This window comes from Mus caroli, unplaced genomic scaffold (genome assembly GCF_978045245.1).
Source record: "Mus caroli unplaced genomic scaffold, Mus_caroli_1 scaffold_4, whole genome shotgun sequence".
NCBI lineage: Eukaryota > Metazoa > Chordata > Mammalia > Rodentia > Muridae > Mus > Mus caroli.
Genome location: NW_028227259.1, coordinates 26329398 through 26351045, shown reverse-complemented (window position 1 = coordinate 26351045; position 21648 = coordinate 26329398). Strand labels below are relative to the sequence as shown.

General features: G+C 45.2%; 1 protein-coding gene across 1 annotated transcript; it reads right to left on the bottom strand.

Moving 5' to 3' along the window:
* Positions 1-686: 686 nt before the first annotated feature.
* Positions 687-2728, bottom strand: LOC147005056 (actin-related protein 3B-like). The gene is made up of 3 exons (XM_085836144.1): positions 2568-2728; positions 1896-1979; positions 687-1177 (listed from the first exon to the last, which is right to left on the bottom strand). Exons 1-3 carry the CDS (start codon positions 2664-2666, stop codon positions 1082-1084), a joined length of 279 nt encoding a protein of 92 aa, XP_085692270.1. The 5' UTR covers positions 2667-2728; the 3' UTR covers positions 687-1081.
* Positions 2729-21648: the final 18920 nt, after the last annotated feature.

Sequence of the window (21648 nt, the reverse complement as noted above, 5' to 3'; positions counted from 1 at the left end):
ACTATAACAACAATTTTTAAAGTAACAAGGATTCTGGGAGAAGGGAGAGCTTTGGATCTACTAACCTACACTTGAGTGAGAAGTCACTCAGCAGACATCAGAGCACTGAATGCTTCCTAAGAAAGCAGCCTGGACACCCCAAGGATGTCCACACCACCGTCCAAAACACAACAGGCAGGCTGTCCACCCAGGCTTGATGGCACTTTTAAGACAAACACACACACACACACACACACACACACACACACACACAGTATCAATCATCAGTTGTCTGCAAACCTATAGAGTCTGAGGTTCTCTGAATGAATGGGGAGGCAAAAGTGACCACAAGGAACAGTTATAAAGATTCTAGCAGCCTTTATTACAACAGTGCAATAGTATTTCATCCCGCACTCAACAACATTAAACCATTGTCTTCTATAAAGCAGCTCCAGGAAGTTAGATACATCTGTACCAACTCTCACTCAACAGCGGTTGGTGCTCAGATGTCACACCACCCCAACAACATGTAATCACTTCCCAGCAGACGTGGCATAAAGCCTGTACACACATCAGAACATGCCTCACAATCAAGTACTTTATTACAGAACTCTGACATCCATGAACTCTGTGACTACTCATGCTTAGCATTAGCTGGTTATACCAAATACCATAAAATACAAAATGATAGGAAATATAAACATCAATTTGTATTTCAAGTTTATAACATTTTATTTACAAAAATAGGCTGGGAAGGCCAGGGTTCCCCCACCTTACAGTCTTTCCTGGAGAATCCACTGCATCCTCTAGTAGTTTCTACAGTTGCATGGATTCCTTCAGAGCTACACTTGACTAGAAGCTCGGGTAGAAAGGAGAGAGAGTGGGAGGGGCAGGAGGGGAGGGGCCGGGAGGAGGACCACGAACAGTCATACCGGATAAATGGCTTTACTGGGAAGACCGTGCCCGGCCCCACTGGTGATGAAAGCACGCTGCTCACACACCCATTCCACACTGCTATGTACAGGAGCCGTGGCTGCTCTGGGTTCTGAAGGACACTTATTCCCCAACAGGACACTGTCAGACAATCGCTCCTATGCAGACACTAGGACATGACTCCAAAGACCGGGTTGTGACGGCAGATGCTTGGCCCATATTCCTCATAGTCCTTCTTGGTGTGACAGACCTGAAAGAACTCCGGCTGCAGGAGGAGCAGCCAGAAAGAGGAAGAAGATGAGCAGGTGGGAAGAGGAAAACATTGAGCAAATGGGAGGGACTTATCCAAGGGTCTCTGCCAATCATGGTACCACACCTGATCTGATAACAAACCAGGCAGAACTTGACTTCGCTTTTTAAAATTCACTCAGCAACTCCCAACTTTACAAAGCAACAATAAATCTACTTAGTTTCCCTTACTGGGATCAAAAATGTGTCAACCTGAACTAAAAATGGCTGCTAACAAACTCTGGGGGTGGGGGGAATATTAATAAATAAAATAACCACATGGAAGGGACAATGAGCAGGGTGGATTTTTTTGGGTTTTTTTTTTTTTTTTTGGTTTTTGGTGGTGGTGGTGGTAGTAGTGGGGTGTTTTGTTTGTTTGTTTGTTTGTTTTGTTCTGTTTTTGGTTGCTGTTCTTTTCAAGGCAGGGTTTCTCTATGTAGCCCTGACTGTCCTGTAACTCACTGTGTAGACCAGGCTGGCCTCTGCCTCCTAAATGCTGGGATTAAAGGCATGTGCCACCACCGTGTTTGTTAATAAAGCATACAATTTAAGTGACTAAAATATTTTTATATCAAGTAGAATTTGTTTTGCATATTTAAAGCCATGCAAACAGAACACATGCTATTTCACATTTGTAGACAATACTTATCCAAACTCAATAGGAAAGCACAAATGACAAGAGATCAGGGACTTACAGTTGAGGCCAGCATTGAGCCTCCAAACCACACGGCATAGCGCTGCATGTGGTGAGTGATCACCTGCACCTCCACAGGCTTAGGCTGCAAAAGAAAGCAACTGCGTTTAGTCTGCATTTAGTCTGTGCACTGCATCCTCCAAGCAGTGTGTCCATGATAGACAGTGACTCCTCCAGTGACGGCCTCAGTCATGCTATAGGCCCAGCCCACAGATTCAGGAGACCCCTTCTTCCAATACTAAAACACACAATCAAACCAATAGCTTCCCTCAAACAAATCACAGGGTGTAGCAAGGCCAGTAACAAAGTGAACCCCCAAACACTATAAGAAAACAAACACTGCACCGGGCACCTTCACTGCCGTAGGTTCTCTTCCCCACCAAAGCCCACCTCAGGGAGAAGCCCAGACAGCACCCAGCAGCTCAGAGCTGTGGTCTTGGATGAGCATGGCCTGGCTCCCCACGCACAGCAGTTTTTTTCCATTTAATGAGAACATTTCCTCACCACAATCCCATCTTGTCTCTGCACCACCCTGGTCACACACATTGATGCCTGACTGACCCAGGTGGTTTTAAGGACGACCTCCCATGAAATCCAGCATCAACCCTCGGCTACCTCCCCCCCCAGTGAAGCTTGGCTCTACCCCCACAGCGGCTGGCACACAGCCTCCTACCTTTATCCTGCCTCCACTGAGCTCTTGGCTCAGCTTTAACCTGGCGTCCACCACTCTTTTCAAATCTCTCTGCAGACGACGTCCAAAATCTCTGAACATTGTGGAGCCTCCAGAAAGAACGACGTTCTGAAAGACCAAAGTGGACAGTGCACAGCCTTGGGTGAGATTGAGTGCCTGTGATGGTCCAGTCTCTGCCTACAGCAGGATGACTTATGTAAGTAACACACTGTGCAGCATGAGCGCCCCCTGTCGGAGTTGAAGGCAGACTGCTGCTGGGCTGCCTGCAGCAACTCTCCCACACCCTCTCCTCTTCCCTGCACTGAGTCCCCTGGAATCCTTCAGCTGACACCACCAGCCAGAAAGCACAGGTTTGCTGTGTTTGCAAAGACTGGTTACAAACTGCAGAGATATGGGGAGGCTGGGACTTGCAGCTCGAGAAGCAAATTGCCTATCTTAGGCTAGCTTTAGCCCCTGAATAGCCATTCCTTGTCCACCTCTGTGTCAGAACAAACATCCTTTGACTAATGTATAAAAGCCTTAGTAAGCTATCAGCCTAGAAGATCCCGAGTTTCCGCCAAACCAAAAGTTAAGACAGTCTAAGAATAGCATTTGGGGCCTACAGAAAGGCTCCCCCATCTTGCTCTAGTTGCCTCTCTTACATGCCCACCAATGCATTTGAACTTGTTTTGACCTATAACTTTCTTCATCCTGTAAAACTCTGAAAATGCTTCCACATTGGAACATGGAATCTGGGGTGACCCCAATCTGCATTTCTGGCTGTGGTCCCCTAAAGTGGGCTCTAGGATGGGCTCCTGCTTTCTTTAAGGGTGGCACTCCTGCGTTGTGGGCTGACTCTCCCCAGAGCTCTACCATGCTATCTGTCTCTGTCACTAGGGTCTGAACTCCTCAGAGTCTCCAACATGTCTGATTCTACATGGCATTAATAACTGCCCCCCTTGAATCCCTCACCTGAGACCTTTCGCTAGCCAAAAGGCGTACATTATATATATATATATATATATATATATATATATATATATATATATATATATTGTGACAGCACAATACTAAACATTTCCCTGGTACTTCCTACACTGTAAGCAACTGAAAACACATAGCAATTCATGCCCACGCTCCCCATGCCCCGGGCAGAACCCTGACAAGAGCCAAGAAGCCAGAAAATCCACATTAACTGACCCACAGGCTCTATATAATAGCCAACAGGGTCTTCCCTCCTACTGGAATCCTTCAGAGCTGCAATGCTGAAAGGAAGCATATTCAAATCCCCTAGGGAACATTTTCAAATGGCTCCTCCCTCTGCCCACAGCCCCATGATCGCTCCAGCCTCTATCATGCGACCACACCAGACGTCTGGTGGGTGAGGCAGGATGAGAATCATGAAACTGACTGACTGTTACAATGAAAGGCAGCTCTGTTCTCTCAGGCTACAGAATATTATTTAGGACAATGAAAGTGAAATTGCCCTCATTTAACTTTCAGACAGAAAATATCATTTGAGAAAACTATAAAGAAAATAAAAACCATCCTTCAAGGATCCATGAGTTCCCACACTGCCTTTCTGGATGCCAGGCACCCCATCAGCCAGCCAATCCCTCACAAGTTTATGGGAAAGCAAAATCACACAGATCCAGGCCAGAGACCCCAGGTTAGGCTGGGTCTGTTCCACTCATTACTGCTCGCTGCCAGTGAGAGATGGCCAAGCTGAGAGCCACAGCTGCTGAGGTGAGATATGTAGAGCAGGCAGTAGAGACAGAGGCAGAAGAGCAGAGTCCTGTAAAGCCATCTCAGATCTAGTCTTCTGCCTTGATACATAGTCCAGCTCTAACATGAGTTTATGTAGAAATTTCAGCTCTAATAGCCTACCCATAGCCTTAGGAAAGCCTACAAGAAACCCACACTCTTGTTCACTCTATACCTCAGGATGGCTGCCCCATGACTTTCCAGGGAGTCTCCTATCTGCCTCCTACCTCATCTTAGGAGACTAAGATCACAGACAGACTGCCACCCTAACCTGGGTTATGGATGCAGATTGCCACCCTAACCTGGGTTACTTACACATATACAGCAAGTCCTTTTACCCACTGAGGCATCTCCCCAACCCAGTCTTTCACTTTTTTAAATGTATAAAGCAAGCACGGTTCATTTTCTTGGAAAACATGAAATGAATGTTGTTAGTAGGTCCCAAATATTGTTTCTAAAATGTCTTTCTCTAGAATGACAGGAAGTTCATATCTTAAAATGTGATTTTTACATTTTTAAAACTTTTTCAAAGTCATAGGCCCCTTTAAGAATCTTTAGATTTAGAGGTATGAGCCCTTTCTTGTGCCAGAGAATGTTCCCAGTGTGGCCCATGGTCTGCCCAATGCAACTTTAGGAGTTTAGTGCCTTTTCCCAGTGATAGTGCTTGCTGAGGGAAGAGGCTGTATCCCTGACCAACACAGTGCACTCCTGGTTATCTCAGTGCTCCCCTGGCTGTCACAGTGCTCCCCTGGCTGTCACAGTGCTCCCCTGGCTGACACAGTGCTCCCCGGGCTGACACAGTACTCTCTGGCTGTCACACTGCTCCCCTGGCTGTCACACTGCTTCCCTGGCTGTCACAATGCTCCTGTGGCTCTCACAGTGCTCCCCTGGCTTTCACAGTGCTCCCCTGGCTGTCACAGTGCACAGGCATAGAAGTCTCTAAGGGCATTTAGTTGTACAAAGTGCATCGTGTGTAAATGTGTGGGTCAATATTACAGCAAGAGTGAAGCTTAGGAAAATGAAGTCCCTGAAAGCAGCAAGAAGTATGGTGATAATGGTGATGGGTCACCTGAGAAGTACCACATTTTGAGAACCCACTGGTTGTCCTTACTCCCCCTGAGTCTTCCTAGTGAGTCACCCTGTGAGCAGTCATCTGGATGAGGAAGGCCCACAGGCTTGTTTGTGAACTGGTTTGTTGAGGCAGAAAACTGATCAAACACAGAATGGGACTTACAATGCAATTCAGTTCACATAGAAGATCTTGGTGCAATAGCTGAATTTAATAGTGATTCTACCTTCTTCATAAAGGATCACTATTGGGGCTGGGGACACGCATATGGTCTGCTAACCATCTCAATAGTTCATCTTCACCAAGCTAGTGAAAGACACTATGTCGGTCAAAAGACACTGAGTCGGTCACGGTCCCTTCCTGTAACACAGGTGGCTCTTCCAAGGACACTAGGTCAGTCACCATCCCTCCTATCCTCACACTTTGTCTAACCACCTGAGAGCATCATGCTTCCTCCTAAACATTTTAGGTGTGTGCACACTAAAACTGTCTCACATTGCAGTGGCCATCTTCAAAGCTGCATTCATAAATACTGCTCCTTCAATATCTTGTTTCTTTGTCTTTTAATAACTTTTACATCCTTTTTCCCCTCCAGTCCAAGACCCAGCTCAATTTTACAATTACTTGTCATGTATTTGCAATGGATTTCTTAATTAAAAAATAATAATAATCCACTAGGGAATGAAGTAAATGATCACCAGAATACCCTAGTACTCTGCAGTGCTGTAAGATCTCAGTGCTGTAGACCTGCATAACTCAGAGCTTGGGAGAACAGGAAAACATATGCTTACTTAGAAACTGAACTACCTAGCCCTGCACATATTTCCTAAGTGCCAAATGCTGCTGTGTGCCTTTACAGGCACTCTGCAGTGACATCAGCTGACTTAACCTCTGACATCACAGCAGTCGTATGTGAGTCTAAGCAAGCAAGGCCAAGAAACTAGGGACCCGGGCCTCATGCTGCCCACAGGTGACTTGGCTGCTACACAGCTGTCTGCTCTGGAGCAGCTGCTCCTGACCATGAAGACAGAGAGATACAGCTTCCTCAGAAGCTCTCAGCAGGAGCAGAGCTCAGTGTGTCTCTCTGCAGGGAGCCTGACAGAAAGCAAGCATCTCTCACTAACAATCACCTCACTCCATCAGCTCATGCTGGATACCCAGGAACTCTGCAAACCACTTAACACTGCCATTGAAAATCTAAATGTAGTCACAGGCCTGGAGAGGTCAGAAAGCATCTTAGTCAGGTAGGGATCAGACCTTCTCCAGTCAGCAGGTTCTCAAAGTAGAACCACCCAACTCCAAAATATCTGAAGGAGAGGCAGCCCCTAGAGCCAGCCTCAGGCTAGCATATGCCCTAAAACATAACAAAGTAAAGAAAAAACGGGATGTAAGTTCAGAAAAACACCAAGTACTCAAACACAGGGAAGGGTCAGCACTGTACCAACTTCATGAAGGATGATGTTTCTGGAGAGTTTGCTCTATTAAGGACTTTTTACAACACTGCTGAGTGAACACTCAGGACACAGATATAACCATGACGGGACACATCCATCCTCCTTCTTCTAACTCAGAGCCGCAAGAAAAGCTCAGCAATAACTGATAATCAATAACTGATGATCAATAACTGATGATCAATAACTGATGATCAATAACTGACAATCAGGGATACAAGTGACATCTGCTTTCTTACATTCATTTCTGGCACACCTGAAGTTTACCAAATTGAATGTGCAGTTTAAATTAGAGATAAGGCCTTTGCCTGCCTACAGATTCTAAACTTCTTATGAAGACGTCCATTTTTACATCCTAATGCTTTGCCCACCCCCTCCCTCTGCTTCCCCGCTCCCCAAGTGGCTCTGGATGAATCTGATGTGTCCCTTTGCACAGTGTGAGGGTGTCAAGTGTTCATGAAACCCACTGTCTTGTCTAGATATTTTTTTCAAGAGCCCTTCTAAAATTACCTCCCTACCAAAAGTCTCCATTTTAAGTTACCTTTGCAAAGTGTGCCCTCTTTCTGCTGGTAGAAAATGCCATGACACAACATTAGATACACACACACAACCTGTCAGCCTCCTGACGTGTAAGTCAGAAAGGTTTAAAATAAAAATCTTTACCACCAGCAAGTTCATTGTCAATATACAATATGGACTGGGGGTATGGCTCGGGGGTAAGCGGCTGGCCAAGTGCAAGCACTAAGTCTCATTTCCAATACCTGTTCAAAAAAGTATCACAACATCAAAAGCAACCATACTTCCAGCTCCTGGAACCTCAGTGCAGCTCAGCTCACACTTGACTTTGAATTCAGTTTGACAGACACATGGCGCCACCTGTGTGCCATCATGTGTAACTGCAGGTACAGTGTTAACCACTCAGGCAAGACCAGGTCTTGCAGGACTGTACTCCAAGCTACTCTGGAATCTGAGGGAAAAGGATTGAAAGCTCAAGACCTACCTGGGCCAAAAAGCAAGTCTGAGGCCACCTTTAACAACTTCGCTTGTCTCAAAAACAATGTGAAGGGACTGGAATGCAGCTCAGCGGCACTACCGCACTTGCCTAGCATATACAAGGCCCTAGGTCCAATCTCCTCATAACACAGGAGAAGAGGAGGACGCTTGCAAACCAGTGCAGGTCAGGAAAGAAGAAGCACGCTTCAAGACAGGCCGCCTCTCCTCTCTTGCAGTTTAGATGTCACAGCAGCTACAGGCTCAGCTGACAACTAAAAGTGCACATTTGAGAAAACCCCTAACTGTGAGACACCCAACCACGCCCCTGTTGGAATCCAAGCAAATGTTCAGGCTGGCTCTAGGGGCTGCAGGAATCTGCAGGAATCACTTACATGACTTCTTTTTCCTTCATTTGCATTCCTTTGGCCTCTGGTCCTGTGGGGACAGTGACCAGGCAGGCCAGGGACAGTTGTCTTCCAGTGCTCTGAGACTTGACTTTGAGGGTGATTGTGTGTGTTGAACTGTCACACTATCACACCTTGTGACTGAAGCACACAGGAACCCAGGTGTTGCTAACAGAGGTGACACACTGCTGCAGGTGATGACACAGTCAGTGTTCGCCACTGGAGTCACTGTGAATCCTTTCAAAGTTCTCAGTGGCCCTCGGGACAAACTCAATCTCTACCTCTGTGCAAGGCCATGTCTTCCCTGAGAATCCCAGCCAGCACACAGTGGCACACCCATCTCCTCCAGGTCCCACGTGATCTGGCCTTGGGCAAGCCTCAGGCTTCTCAATCACTACTGTGTATATAAATATCAGGCCCAGGGATGCTGAGTCCCTTCACACCCACAGCCCACTCGCTCCTGACCCTGCAAACACTCTTCTCTTTAAAGATTTATTTTACTTTTTAAGTTTTGTGTATGCATGTGTACATCTCTGTATGTGCATGTTTACACATATGTACTGGTGCCTGCAGAGGCCAAAAGATGGCATTGGAACCCTGGAGCAGGGGTACACACTGTTATGAGCACCTAGTGTGGGTGCTGGGTCCTGAGCAGTATATGTTCTTAACTAGCAAGCCAGCTATCTTTTTTGTTTCTGTTTTTGTTTTTGTTTTCCAAGACAAGATCTCTGTGTCGCCCTGGCTGTCTCAGAACCCACTCTGTAGATCAGACTGGCCTGGGACTCAGAGATCTGCCTTACTGAGTGCAAGGATTAAAGGTGTGTGTCACCACTTCTCAAAGATTATATTTTAGTTCCCATCCTTGTGTTCCCTGTTCTGAGCAGATCACACCAGCCTGGGGGACACCAGTCTGAGCTGTCCCACAGTGTAGCCCTTAGTCCAACATTTCTATTTATATCTGTGTCAATTAAAATTAAACAAAATTTTATATGCCTTCTTGTTGCAACCACATTTGAAGGATGTAGCAGCCACATGTGGCTTGCAATGCAAACCTCAAAGCCTAAGGATCAATTCCTTGAACAAAGAAAGAAAAGGAAAAACAGCAAACCTCTTTAAAGCACGATTCTAGCAAATGTGGTGGCTAGTGGCTCACATTCCTAATCTCAACACCTGGAGACTGAGGCAGCAGGACTGCCATGAATTAAAGCCAGCCTGTGCTACATAGTGAGTCCCGGCCAGTCTAGGCTACAGAATGCCTCAAAATACACAGCTTTGTGTTAAGGTCTGGTCAGTTCAGTGTTAGGGACAAACACAGGACTCCTATCTGCCACCAGCTCAGTTCACAGGCCAGTGTGTGTCTCTAAATCATCATAAAACATGCTGTCACCAGCTCGTTCTTGCTCTGTACCCTCCAATGACTAGATACAACATAAAGGACAGTCCTGTGGGCTCCTAAAGTGCTGGTGATATGAGTCACTTAGGGCTTATACACACTAAACCCCAAGTCCTCACCTAAAGAGCAGTTAGATGTCTCCCCTCCCTCCTTCATCAGCTTCCTCCCTCCCAACCCCACCCACTGATGGGGAAGAACACAAGGCTGGGAGATAGCTCTGTTGGTGAAGTGCCTGCTACCTTTGTCCTGAGTTCACACCCACAGCACTCACGTAAAAGGTCAGGAATATTAGCAAACACACCTGTGAGAGGCAAGGCAGAAGGACCTACTTGGCTTGCTAGACAGACAGTATAGCCAGAGTGGAAAGCTCTGCCTCAAAATGTAAAGCAGAGTCAGCACGATGGCTCTGCACTCTCCTCAAAGACCAAACCCTGAGTTTTTAGGATCTACACGGTAAAAGAGAGACTCAACCCGGTAATCTGTGCTCTGTTGCACACCTGCATACCACAGCACACACATACCCCACCACCACCACACAAAATCTGTAAGTGTCATTTTTTTACTATAAAAATGAAGTAGAAGGGCTACAAAGTTATCTTAATGGTTAAGACTTTAGAGAGGACCTAAGTTTGATCCCAGCACACTTGTCTGACAGCTCACAATGTTTGTAACCCTAACTCCAGGGGAACCAAGGCCCTCTTCTGGGCTCTGTGGGCACCTGCACAGATGTGGAAAACATGCATACACACACATATACTTGGAAGAAACAGGAAATTCCCACAGCCACGTTCAATACTTGCAGATTCACAGTGCAGTGTGTGCAATATGATATACTTTGTATTTTTTGTAATGGATTTGAATATTTTTAAAATTCACCATGGATACCTATTTTTGGCAAATGGACTTTTCTAGGTTCACATAAAACTCCACCTCCTATTTCTTCCTAGAAACTGATTGTTTTTCCCATTTATATATATGCTAAATCAGGGAAGGGTGTGTATGTGTGAGAAAGATGGAGTGAGGGGAGGAAGAGGACCAAGAGAAAAATCAGGCGGAAATTAGAGGCAGAGACAGGAGAGAACAAAATTTTTCTCTCTGTCTGTCTGTCTGTCTGTCTGTCTGTCTGTCTGTCTCTCTCTCTCTCTCTCTCTTTCTCTCTCTGTCTCTCTCTCTGTCTCTCTCTGTCTCTCTCTTTCTGTCTCTGTCTCTGTCTCTCCCTCCCTCCCTCCCTCCCTCCCTCCCTCCCTCCCTCCCTCTCTCTCTCTCTCTAGGAAAAGTGTCCTGTGACATGCACTGCACTCACTCCACAAGCCTTAGGTCAGATCCCCTTTAGGCAGAGGCAGAGAAGAGCCCTGGCACAGTAAGCTGAAGCAGGCAGAAGGCAGCAGCTGGAGTGGTACCAGGCCCTAAAATCCTGTCCAACAGGTAGTCAGTGATAAGCAGGAGCAGGGAAAGCGCCAAGCCCAGCATGCAGAGTCTGAGACAAAGGAACTCATGCTGTCAGTCCCCTGGCCTCCTTTAGTCACTATAACCACTCCAGGGAGGAAATACAGAGGCCTGTAAGACACAGAAGCCATGCCTGACAATCCCACCTAAGGGGCAGCTCAGAGCACCCTCAAAGACTGCCTTGACAGACATTAACTCTGTAGACTCCTTAACTATTAACCTTGTAGTTACCACCTTCTAAGCCAGACAACTCTAAAGAGTGTGTATGGGAAAACACTGAAAATCATTATAACTGAATTTGGAACCATTTAACAATATACTTGCACAGAAAAATCCAAAGCTAATTCATGTGAGTTTTAATATGCAGCTTATGTTGTACAGAGTTTCTGTTTACTAAGCAAGCATATTATACCTTAGGCTACCTTTAATGTAAAAGGACTGCTCCATGGAAGGAAACATTGTGTTAAATAGAACAATGAGATCTCAGAGATCCCAGGAGGGATTTCTTCTCATTTCTCTATGAAGTTGTTGTTTGACAGGACACTTACATACCATCATCAGAGCCTGTAACTCAGATCAGTTCCCTCCTACAATAGAACCTAAACACTGGAAAGTGATCTCATGGCTGGGGTTCCTCTGCGATAACAGAATAATAGTCACAGCGTCCACTCCTGAGGACACTGCAGGACATAAGAGCTTCCCTCCCAAGCCTCCCTCTCTGGACCTTATGCTTGAGGTTACAGTATTCACCCCTCCTCCCAGTCTAAGAGACCCACAGACAGCTCAGGCACACAGGGCAAAACCACCGGAAAGGTTCCTAAGCTTAGGAAAGCTGCAGGGAAAAGTTTCCCTTCTACTACTGAGCAGAAATAGGGAAAGACTCTGAAGTAGTAACACAGGAAGTTGGAAAGCTGTCCTGAGGCACCAGAGAGCCAACAGAAGAGGCCACACTAAAAGCTGGGTTCATCCTGAAGCTGATGGTCCAAGGAGCCCCAGGCAGCCGGACTTTGCCCTTCCTGGTCTGCAAGATGCTAAGCCTTGTAGGATCTTGATATTCTTCTTGCACTTTCTGGTATTTGCCCCTAAAAGCAGCCTGACTCATGCAAAGTCTTTAGGAAGATTCTGCATTTAAAAAAGGAAATCTAAGTACTTTGGAACTCACAGGAGTGTATTTCTCTTGGTTCCAACTACTCACCATTAAAAAGTAATGGTCCTCAGGTTCAGCGCGAAGATACTTAAAGACCACTTGTTCCATGAACCTTTCCATAAGATCCCAGTCTTCAACAGGCCATGTCATATAGGCCACTGGAGCAAAAAGGGCAGAAGCAGCAGTGTCACCTAAGGAACATAGAGGAGGCTGTGTGCTCCCACAGAATGAAGGCCTTCTGGGGGGCAGCTCCCAGTGACGAAAACATAAGCAACATACATGTATTTACAGCAGTGCCTCTCAGTACATGGAACTACCTGATGGCCGTGGCAGACCCATCTACCATGCAACTCCCTCTGGTCCTTCTGTGTTTACTGAAGACAAAGCAGCTTTGCTGGTGATGAGGTGGAGAAAAGGACACTTTGTGCACTGTTGGTGGACTGTAAAGTGGCAGAACTATTACAGAAGTCAGTGTGAAGGTTCCCAATAAGAACTAAACACAGAACTGCGGTATAGACCAGGGCTACAACTGAAGGACTCCAAGTCAATAAACTTCGGAGATAGATGCATGGCAATGGTGACCACTGTGTATTCACAGGAGCCAAGGAACGGGACCCAGCTAGATGTCTGTCAAAAGTGGATGAATTCCTTTTCAATGTAATATTGATACACAATGGAATCTTATCTAGCCATTAAAAAATGAAATCAAGGGGTTGGAGAGATGGCTCAGCAGTTAAGAGCACTGACTGCTCTTCCAGAGGTCCTGAGTTCAAATCCCAGCAACCACATGGTGGCTAACAACCATCTGTAATGCAGTCCAATGCACTCTTCTGGTGTGTGTCTGAAGACAGCTACAGTGTTCTTATATAAATAAAAATAAATAAATCTTTTAAAAAATTAAATCATGATGATTGGGGAAAAAATGGATGTAAAGGGATATTATTAAGATAAATAAAATAGGCCAGACTCAGAAAAACAAAGATTGCATGTTTTATATATGGGACCTTGATTTAAATCATTCTCTCTCTCCCCCTCTGTCTGTCTGTCTGTCTGTCTGTCTCTCTTTGTGTATGTGTATGTGAGTGTGTGTCAGTGTTCATGAGTATATGTGTGTATGTGTCTGTGTATGTGTGTGTGAATGACTCTGTGTGCATGTCTGTGTATGAATGTGTCTGTGTGTGTATGTGTGTGTGAGTGTGTCTTTGTGTGAATGTGTGTGAATGAGTTTCTGTGTGTGTCTGTGTATGAGTGTGTGTGTGTCTGTGTGTGTCTGTGCATGTGTATGTGTGTGTGAGTGTGTGTGAATGAGTCTCTGTGTGTGCCTGAGTGTGAGTGTCTGTGTGTGTGTGAGTGTGTGTGTGTGTGTGTGTGTGTGTGATGAGTGAAAGCAAAGAGGGTACCATGGGAGGAAAGGAAGTGATCTTAAGGGAGGAGGGAGAAAAGAAGGATGGAGTTCATGTATCATAAGGGCAGAAAGGAGGAGTATTTGGAGGAGAGGAGGGAACTGGCAAGAATAGGTGGGTGGACCAAAGAGGTCTTGAGGTCATCAGAGGAAGTGGGAGAAGAAGAACAAAGTACAATGACACGTGTTTATGAAAATATCAGGATGCAATCCATCGCTTGGTATGCTAAATTTAAAAACTAATTTAAATTATTTCTTTAAAAACCACATGCATAGCCAGTCATGGTGGCACACACCTTTAATCTCAGCACTTAGGAGGCAGAGGCAGGTGGATTTCTGAGTTCGAGGCCAGCATACTCCACAGAGTGAGTTCCAGGACAGCCAGGGCTACACAGAGAAACCCTGTCTGGAAAAACCAACCCTCCCCCCCGCCACACACACACAACAAAGCAAACCCCATGCATTTAATATCAGCACTTCTTCTTAATCACTCAGTCTTCAGTCTCCACATCTGACATGTATGTCAGTCAACATGCACCTTCCCAGAAGGGAAGGTCTTGCTCACCCTGATGACAACTGTGTGACTCAGGACTGTGCTAGCTCACTTGGTACTCCACTCTGAAATCCACCTCTTCAAAAACAACCCCCTCGGTTCAACTAACCACCTCCACCTGAGCATAAGAAACAAGAGCGTTCCACAACTCACAGGTACAGCCTCCAGACACAGCCATGCTCTGCTCCGTTTGGCTCTGCTCTTACACAATCACACTGCTGGCACAACTATACCTTGGTAGCGTAGGTAGGTTTGTCAATGACTTCATCCCCTATGAAGAAATCAAGGTCATCGACTCCTCTCAACACCCACCTTTGGGCTTGATCAACTACCTTTGCGGACTCTAGGACGGCGATACCTGAGGGGAAACAGATGTTTTTCTTTCAATCTCCACGAGTTGCCTGAATTATCAGGAACAGTTAACATAATCTATATGTCCATATGAGTGAATGGTGATGGCTAAGGTTGTATAGGGGTTGGGATGCTCCCAGGGGTGTGGTGAGCATGTGAAGTAAGAGAGAAACAAACAGCTCTTTTCCAGTATCATCTCAGTGTGATGCAAGGGAACTGCTTTTAATGTTGGCACCGAAGCAATGTTATTCATCAGCCTCATCTGGAGGAGCCCCTTAAGAAATCAGGGGATGTTATAGACTATACACCCACTACAGGTTGATTATAAAATACAGTGCGGGGGCAAAATTCTATACAACATAGAAGATTAAGGGAAACTGAATGTGTATATATTCTTAAGTCATTTTAATAAAATGACATCAAATAGTTCTTAGATATAGAGTCTATTTATAGAGGGGGAGGAACTGTGCCTTCCAACTAAAAGGAAGCTATCAGGTTAAAGACCCAAATCTATTGCAAAATGACAGATACAATTATTCAAAGAAAAATACCGCAGAAGATCTTAACAGTACATTTTTGCAACTACACTTAGTAATAAATAATCATATAAACTTTACTCCAGAATTAATATCCAATAAACTGGGAAACACTCCTAAGCCCTGGTCACAGTCGGAGCTCCCTTCAATTCCTCCTCCTCCTCGGGTCTCTGGGGAAAGCCATCCCCTGCTGGAAACATTCCCTGACTACCAAGCAGTGAGGCCATGTTCTCAGTGTCCACTGGCCCTTCCTCCTCCCATCAATTCATCCTTCATAAAGAGTACCAACCAATCCACCCCTGAGACTGGAGACCCTCCAAGTGCATCTTCTACTACATCTCCAGGGGTGGGCACATGCAAATCACTAAAGTAAGAGGCACAGAGAGTTAGGGAGAACTCTGCTGCTCCTCTTTGTGCACTGTCACCGAGTCATCAGGGGAGCCTATCAGGTAGGGACTATGTCATGCTGCTTCCAAGAAACAGAGCCAGGCTTTGCATCTGAGCAGCTGACACCAGTGAGCACCAGAGACATGTGTGTCGTGTTAATATTCTACTCTTCTGAAATACTGATTGTGAATTTGGAAAATGGTCAAACTATGTCAAATCATTCTAACATAAGCCTAATTCTGTAATTATGCCAACAGAACATCCTAAGGGGTTTAGTGTATATCTAGTAAAGCCACAGTCACCACTGCAAATAAACAGGAGGTCCTCAGAGTTCCATCATGAGAATCCTGTGTGTGCCTCAAAAGGGAGTGTACATGATCTTTCTGAAAGCCCCTTGCACACAGAGCTCAAGACTCCCAGGCTAGCTGCTCTACAGTAAGTGCACTCAGCATGAACGAGAGGGATGCATCCCACCACCCACTATGCAGGGCTGCACACAATACATACAGACACTCAACAGGAACACAGAGCACCACACTGAACACCACACTGAAAATGTGCCTCAACACTTACGGGGCAGCAAGATGGAACCACTGAGGGGAGAAATAGGGAAACACTGTAACAATGGATTCATCCAGTAAGTCACCTTCTAAAAGTCACTCTAAAGGAGTGTCCGAGTGAATAAGGATACAAAGTGTTCCTTAGAACAAATTACAGTGGGGACAAGGCACACCCACTCAGCGGTCCTAACTCACCTGAAGTGAGAGTTGGTGAAACTGTGTCAAAGACTCACACAGAGCCACCAAGTGGCCTTTCAGAACCACAGGCTCCATTTCAGTAACTTACAGACCACCTGGTGTGTGGGCCTGAGACTGTCAATCAAAGCCAGGCATAGCTAACCCTGGGCAGCATATCTGCTTTTCAGTTATGGGGCTGGAAGGGAAGATAACAGAACAAAAATCAAATGTTTATACCCTAGCAGGTTGTGTCCAGCTTTTAGCATTGCTACACAAAGTTGTCATCTACAAGCTCACTGCACAACTGAATTAAGTGAATCTGTAACTTTGTGTCAGCCTTATCAGCCTATGCTGCAGCACAGCCCACTACTTCCACGGTGGAAAGTTTAACAAATCCAACTACTCGCCTATCTGGAATTGTAAGATGCACTTTGTGGAAAATTCATCTTAAAAACTATTCCAGGTTTGGCATGATGGGTCGTGGGTAAAGGCACTTGCGACCAAACCTCATGACATGAGTTCAACTCCATGACCAACTGGTAGAAGGAGAAAACTGATACTAGCAGCTTGTCCTCTGACCTCTGTACACACTGTGCCACAAGTACACACACACACACCAATAATAATAATAATAATAATAATAATAATAATAATAATAATAATAATATAATAGTAATAAGTAAATGTAAAACATTATTCCAAAACAAATAAGTATACACATAACTTATTTCTGAAAGTACAAAAAAAGAGAGTTTTCTAACACCCTCAAATGATTACAGAGACAGAATTAAAGCAGCATTTAAGAGTGAATGGGAAGTCTTTTTTTCCTGAGAAGAGCATCATGAAGTAACAGTGAAGAGAAGGATACAAGAAGGGCCTGAGAGATGGCTCAGTGGTCAAGGGTGCCTGCTCTCACAGACGACCTGGGTTCTATTCCCAGGACCAGTTGGCTCACAATCACCTGTAACTAGAGTCCCTGGGGAATCTGGCACCCTCTTCTGACCTTGTGGGCAAGAAAGGAATGTGGTGCATAGACATATGTACAGCAAGATATCCTCACACAGAAAATATATTTCTAAGAAAAAGGGAAAAGATAGAGTTATTCTACTGTCTGGCAAGAACAAGCTTAATTAATTATGTATAAATTTCCAATTAAACTGTCAAGTTAGTAGTACAGAATGGGGGGGGGGGGGGTGAGGGAAAAAGATCCCACAATTCATAGCTCAAGTCTGCCAAGAATCTGGGGGCAAAACATGAACCCAAAGGGAAAGAAAGCCATAGCCCAACCCCACCCCACCAAAAGCCTAAGACTTGACAGGAAATAAAGGAGCATAAACAGGAATTTAAATGACAGTAAAGTAAATCTTATCCCTCCCTGTTCTGAGCCCAGGCCCTAAGAGAGCTAAGTTTTGGTGGCAGGGAGGAGAGGAGAGGGGACTAGAGAGGTGGGAGAGAGGAAGTGGGGGAGGGAGATGGTACTTATTTTCATAATTGTATGGCAAGCAATAAAATCCAAGCAAAGCAATAAAGACACACAAGCTTGAGCTGGAGATGAGGCTCAGTGGCAGAGCGCTTGTCTAACCTAGGTTGACCAGCAACCCTAGCACCCACTGCAAGCTACAGAGCCCTGCCCTCCTCTCCACCCAGCCCTAACACAGACCCTTTCCAACTAAGTGTCCAAAAAGGCCAAGAGGAAACCTTGCCCTTTGACCCCAAATTGCTAGAAACAAAGAGACATTTCTCCCTTTAAACAAAATAAAGAATCTCATAGCATATTAAACCATATAGCAAGAACTTGAAACATCAATTTAAATCAGATTGGATGGAGATGGCACAGATCTTACATTAGGAAACAGGGGGCCCTAGAACAAGTCCATAACACTCTTCAGAAGTTTCAAATCAAGCAATGCAATGGCCTGCCTGCAGATGGGGCTGGGTGATGGCCCAATCAGTAAGGCGCTTGCTGTGCAAGCAACAGAACAGAATTTAGCTCCCCAACATCCATGTAGAGGCCGAGCAGAGACTTATGTATGCAGAGTCCCAGTGCTGGGAAGGCAGAAACAGGAGTTCACTAGCTGGCAGGGCAGCCTAGCAGAGTTGATAAGATCCAAGGTAAGAGAATGATACTGTCTCAAAAATTAAGATGCAGAGCAATGAACAAAGACATGAACATCAACCTCTCGCCTCTGTCCACAGGCATTCACAGATGCTCACGTCCACACAGCACATATACCGCAAAAACAGTCAGGGGAGAGAGAGGAAGGAAGGGAGGGAGGGTTTAGCTGTAGACTATCAAACAAATGTTGCTGCATGCAAAAATAACTTACAAATCTCAAAAATGTTATGATTTATTTGATTTCAAGTTATGCATGTGTATCGGCATTTGCATGTAGGAATGTACATGTGTCTCACAGAGTCCAGAAGAGGGCATAGGATTCCCTAGAGCTGGGCTTACTGGCAGCTACAGTAAACTGCGCAACATGAGTACTGGGATCTGAACTCAGTTCCTTGCAAAGAGCAGTATGCGCTCTCAGCTGCTGCAGTCCCGAGAGTGTGCTTGTGTGGCTAGCAAGAACTAGTCAGAAAGTTTAATTATAAAAATAAATTTACACACAATAAAACATAAAAACTGCTATAGATAAATTTAACCAAAAAAGCATGTGGAAGAATATAAAGAAGATAAAACTTTTCTGAAAAACTCACAAGACATGAATGAACAATGGCAACACCTGCTCTGCCTTCATGAACAGGAAATGAAGACTCAATTCTTATTCATGAATATCAAATTAAATGTAAAAATCTTAAATTAGCCTATAAAAAGAGTATCTCAAATCAAGATCCCTATTAGTTTTTTATAATTATCTAACTGGTTCTAAAATTTACAATCTAAAGGAAAAGCCAAATCATTCTGAAAAAGGAAGGAAGGAAGGAAGGAAGGAAGGAAGGAAGGAAGGAAGGAAGGAAGGAAGGAAGGGAAGGAGGGAGGGAGGGAAGAGGGAGGAAGGGAGGGAGGGAGGAAGGAGAGAGGAAGGAAGGAAGGAAGGGAGGGAGGAAGTGAGGGAGGGAGGGAGGGAGGAAGGGAGGGAGGAAGGGAGGGAGGGAGGGAGGGAGGGAGGGAGGGAGGGAGGGAGGGAGGGAGGGAGGGAGGGAAGGGAAGGGAGGGAGGGAAAACATCAAACCCACTAGAGAAAACTGTGTAACACAAAATGGGGTTCAAACTGCATTCCTGGAGCAGAGACAGGTAAACACATCAATGAAGAAAATAAAGACCAAATGTTCCTAAGCATAGGCAGGCATGGTGCCTCACATCTGTAAGCCCAGCACTCTGGAGCCTGAGGCAGAAGATTAACAGTTCTGAGCTATTTGGTAAAATCCTATCTCCAGAAGAATATTACCAAGCATAAATGTGACCACGGTGTGACAGAAAAGGAGTGTCAAATGGGAGTGCACTTGTTGATCACTGGTTCGGAGCAGGGGGGAACTGGCCTAGACTTAGAAATAAAATCAGCTAGCTATCTTTCACATGAATTCAAAACTTAATTCAGAAAATCCACAATTCCTTTGGAATTGGAGTGCACTTTTAAAAATAGCAACATTATGAGCTGAAAAATATTGAAATGTTTGACTCTATCAAATTTAAAATTTCACACTTTAAAAATGTCACAGTGAACTTGGAATGTAGCTCAGTGATTAGTACACACAAACACCACAAAAATAAACAAATAATCACAAAAATAGGAATAATAGCTGTAACAAATCAGTACATGATGCCTAGTGTCCCCACAACACAAAACTTGCCAAAAATGCAATTTAAAAAAATGGAAAAAAACATGAACAGCTAAGGAATGATGCTCAGGTTTACCCCTAAGCATAGAAATCAAATTCTAAATGCCAGGTAACTTTACATTCGCTGGAGCTGCCAGTGAGCAGAGACCAATACTGGATTCCTGAGAAGCCAGCTGCAGAGCAGCCACACAACCAGAGCAGCTTGGATCCCTGCTCGGGCAGGTGGGCAAGGCCACCCGTTCTGTATAATAGAAAAACTGGAAAATATTTGTGTTGCTAAAATGTTAGCTGGACCTAATGACCTATGTCTGTAATTCCAGCATGGGGAAGCTGAAGCAAGAGGAGTCTTCAAAAGGAGGCTAAATTTTATAGTCTCACTAGACTTGGCTTCAGAACTGCATACATTAGCAGTTATAGAAACTAAAGACAGCACTGAAGAGGTTTTCTTAAGATAATGCTGAAACGTTGTACGAAATTGCTTTAAAGATTCACAGCACAGTGGACCTTTATACATAGGACATAACGCTGAAACATAACACTATAATCTAGGCAGAAAATATCCACCAGAGGAAGGAACAGGAAGGAGGGGCTGAGACTGAGCCCGAAAGGTGTCATCACAGACAGCTGTCATCTGTGAACCTCTCTTCAGGTGACAGCATAGCAAGCAAGTTCACTTACACCAACTAAAACATTCCAAAGCCTGTGTCCAGTTCAGGCCAGCGCTGGCCAGCACTTCCTTATGGAGCACCTGACTGTATGTGTTTACTTAACAGGAAGAGGAAATGTTAGTGTGCTTTTGTGGGTGGGATCCAGGAGCTTTCCTGTATTTTCTCTTTCATTTAATTAAACAAGCCAAAATATTAAGGCTATATTTAATTTCATTGCATTAAAAATAACAGGCCAGGAGTAAGAGTACACATCTTTAATCTCAGCATCAGGAGAGCAGAGGCAGGTAAAGCTATGTGAGCTATAGGCATGGAGAGGTCCAGGCCAGCCAGGGCTACACAGTAAGATCCAGTTAAAGAAAGAACAGCAGCAGATGCTACCTCAGGCCCCTCTGCTGGGAAGCCCTCATCCCAGAATGCACCTAGTCTGAGCTGTTGGCAACTCCCCAGGATGCAGTGAGCACAGGGAACTCGCCCCCTCAACCCCGCCCTAGTCACTGTGCAGTTCACACTCTCTGTTCACTGCCCTCTCTCTTTACTGTGCTGCTCACCCCACTCTCCTCAGCTTAAGCCTTGCACAACAACCTCAAAGCAAAAATAGGAAAAATAAATAAATAAATAAAGTTAAAACAATGAGGCCAAGACTACACAAAATCTTCAAAAAGTGAGGCCTGGACAGATCTACTGACAGTATAGTTCAAGTAGCCAGGCCCTGATGGAAGCCCTCAGGAGCCTGTAAGCATTCCTGACGTGTAAATTGAGGTTCCCTAGGAAGACAATGCAGTCTATCCAGACTCAATCCCATCTACTGCCATGGATGGGGGCTCAGCTTCCACCTGTCCAAGTCCACATCCAGCCTGCAGCCCCTTGGATCACAGACTTGCTTCTGCCCTGATGCCTGCCCTCCCTCCCTCCCTCCCTCCCTCCCTCCCTCCCTCCCTCCCTCCCTCCCTCCCTCCCTCCCTCCCTCTCTCCCTCTACTCCTCTTCTTATCTTCCTC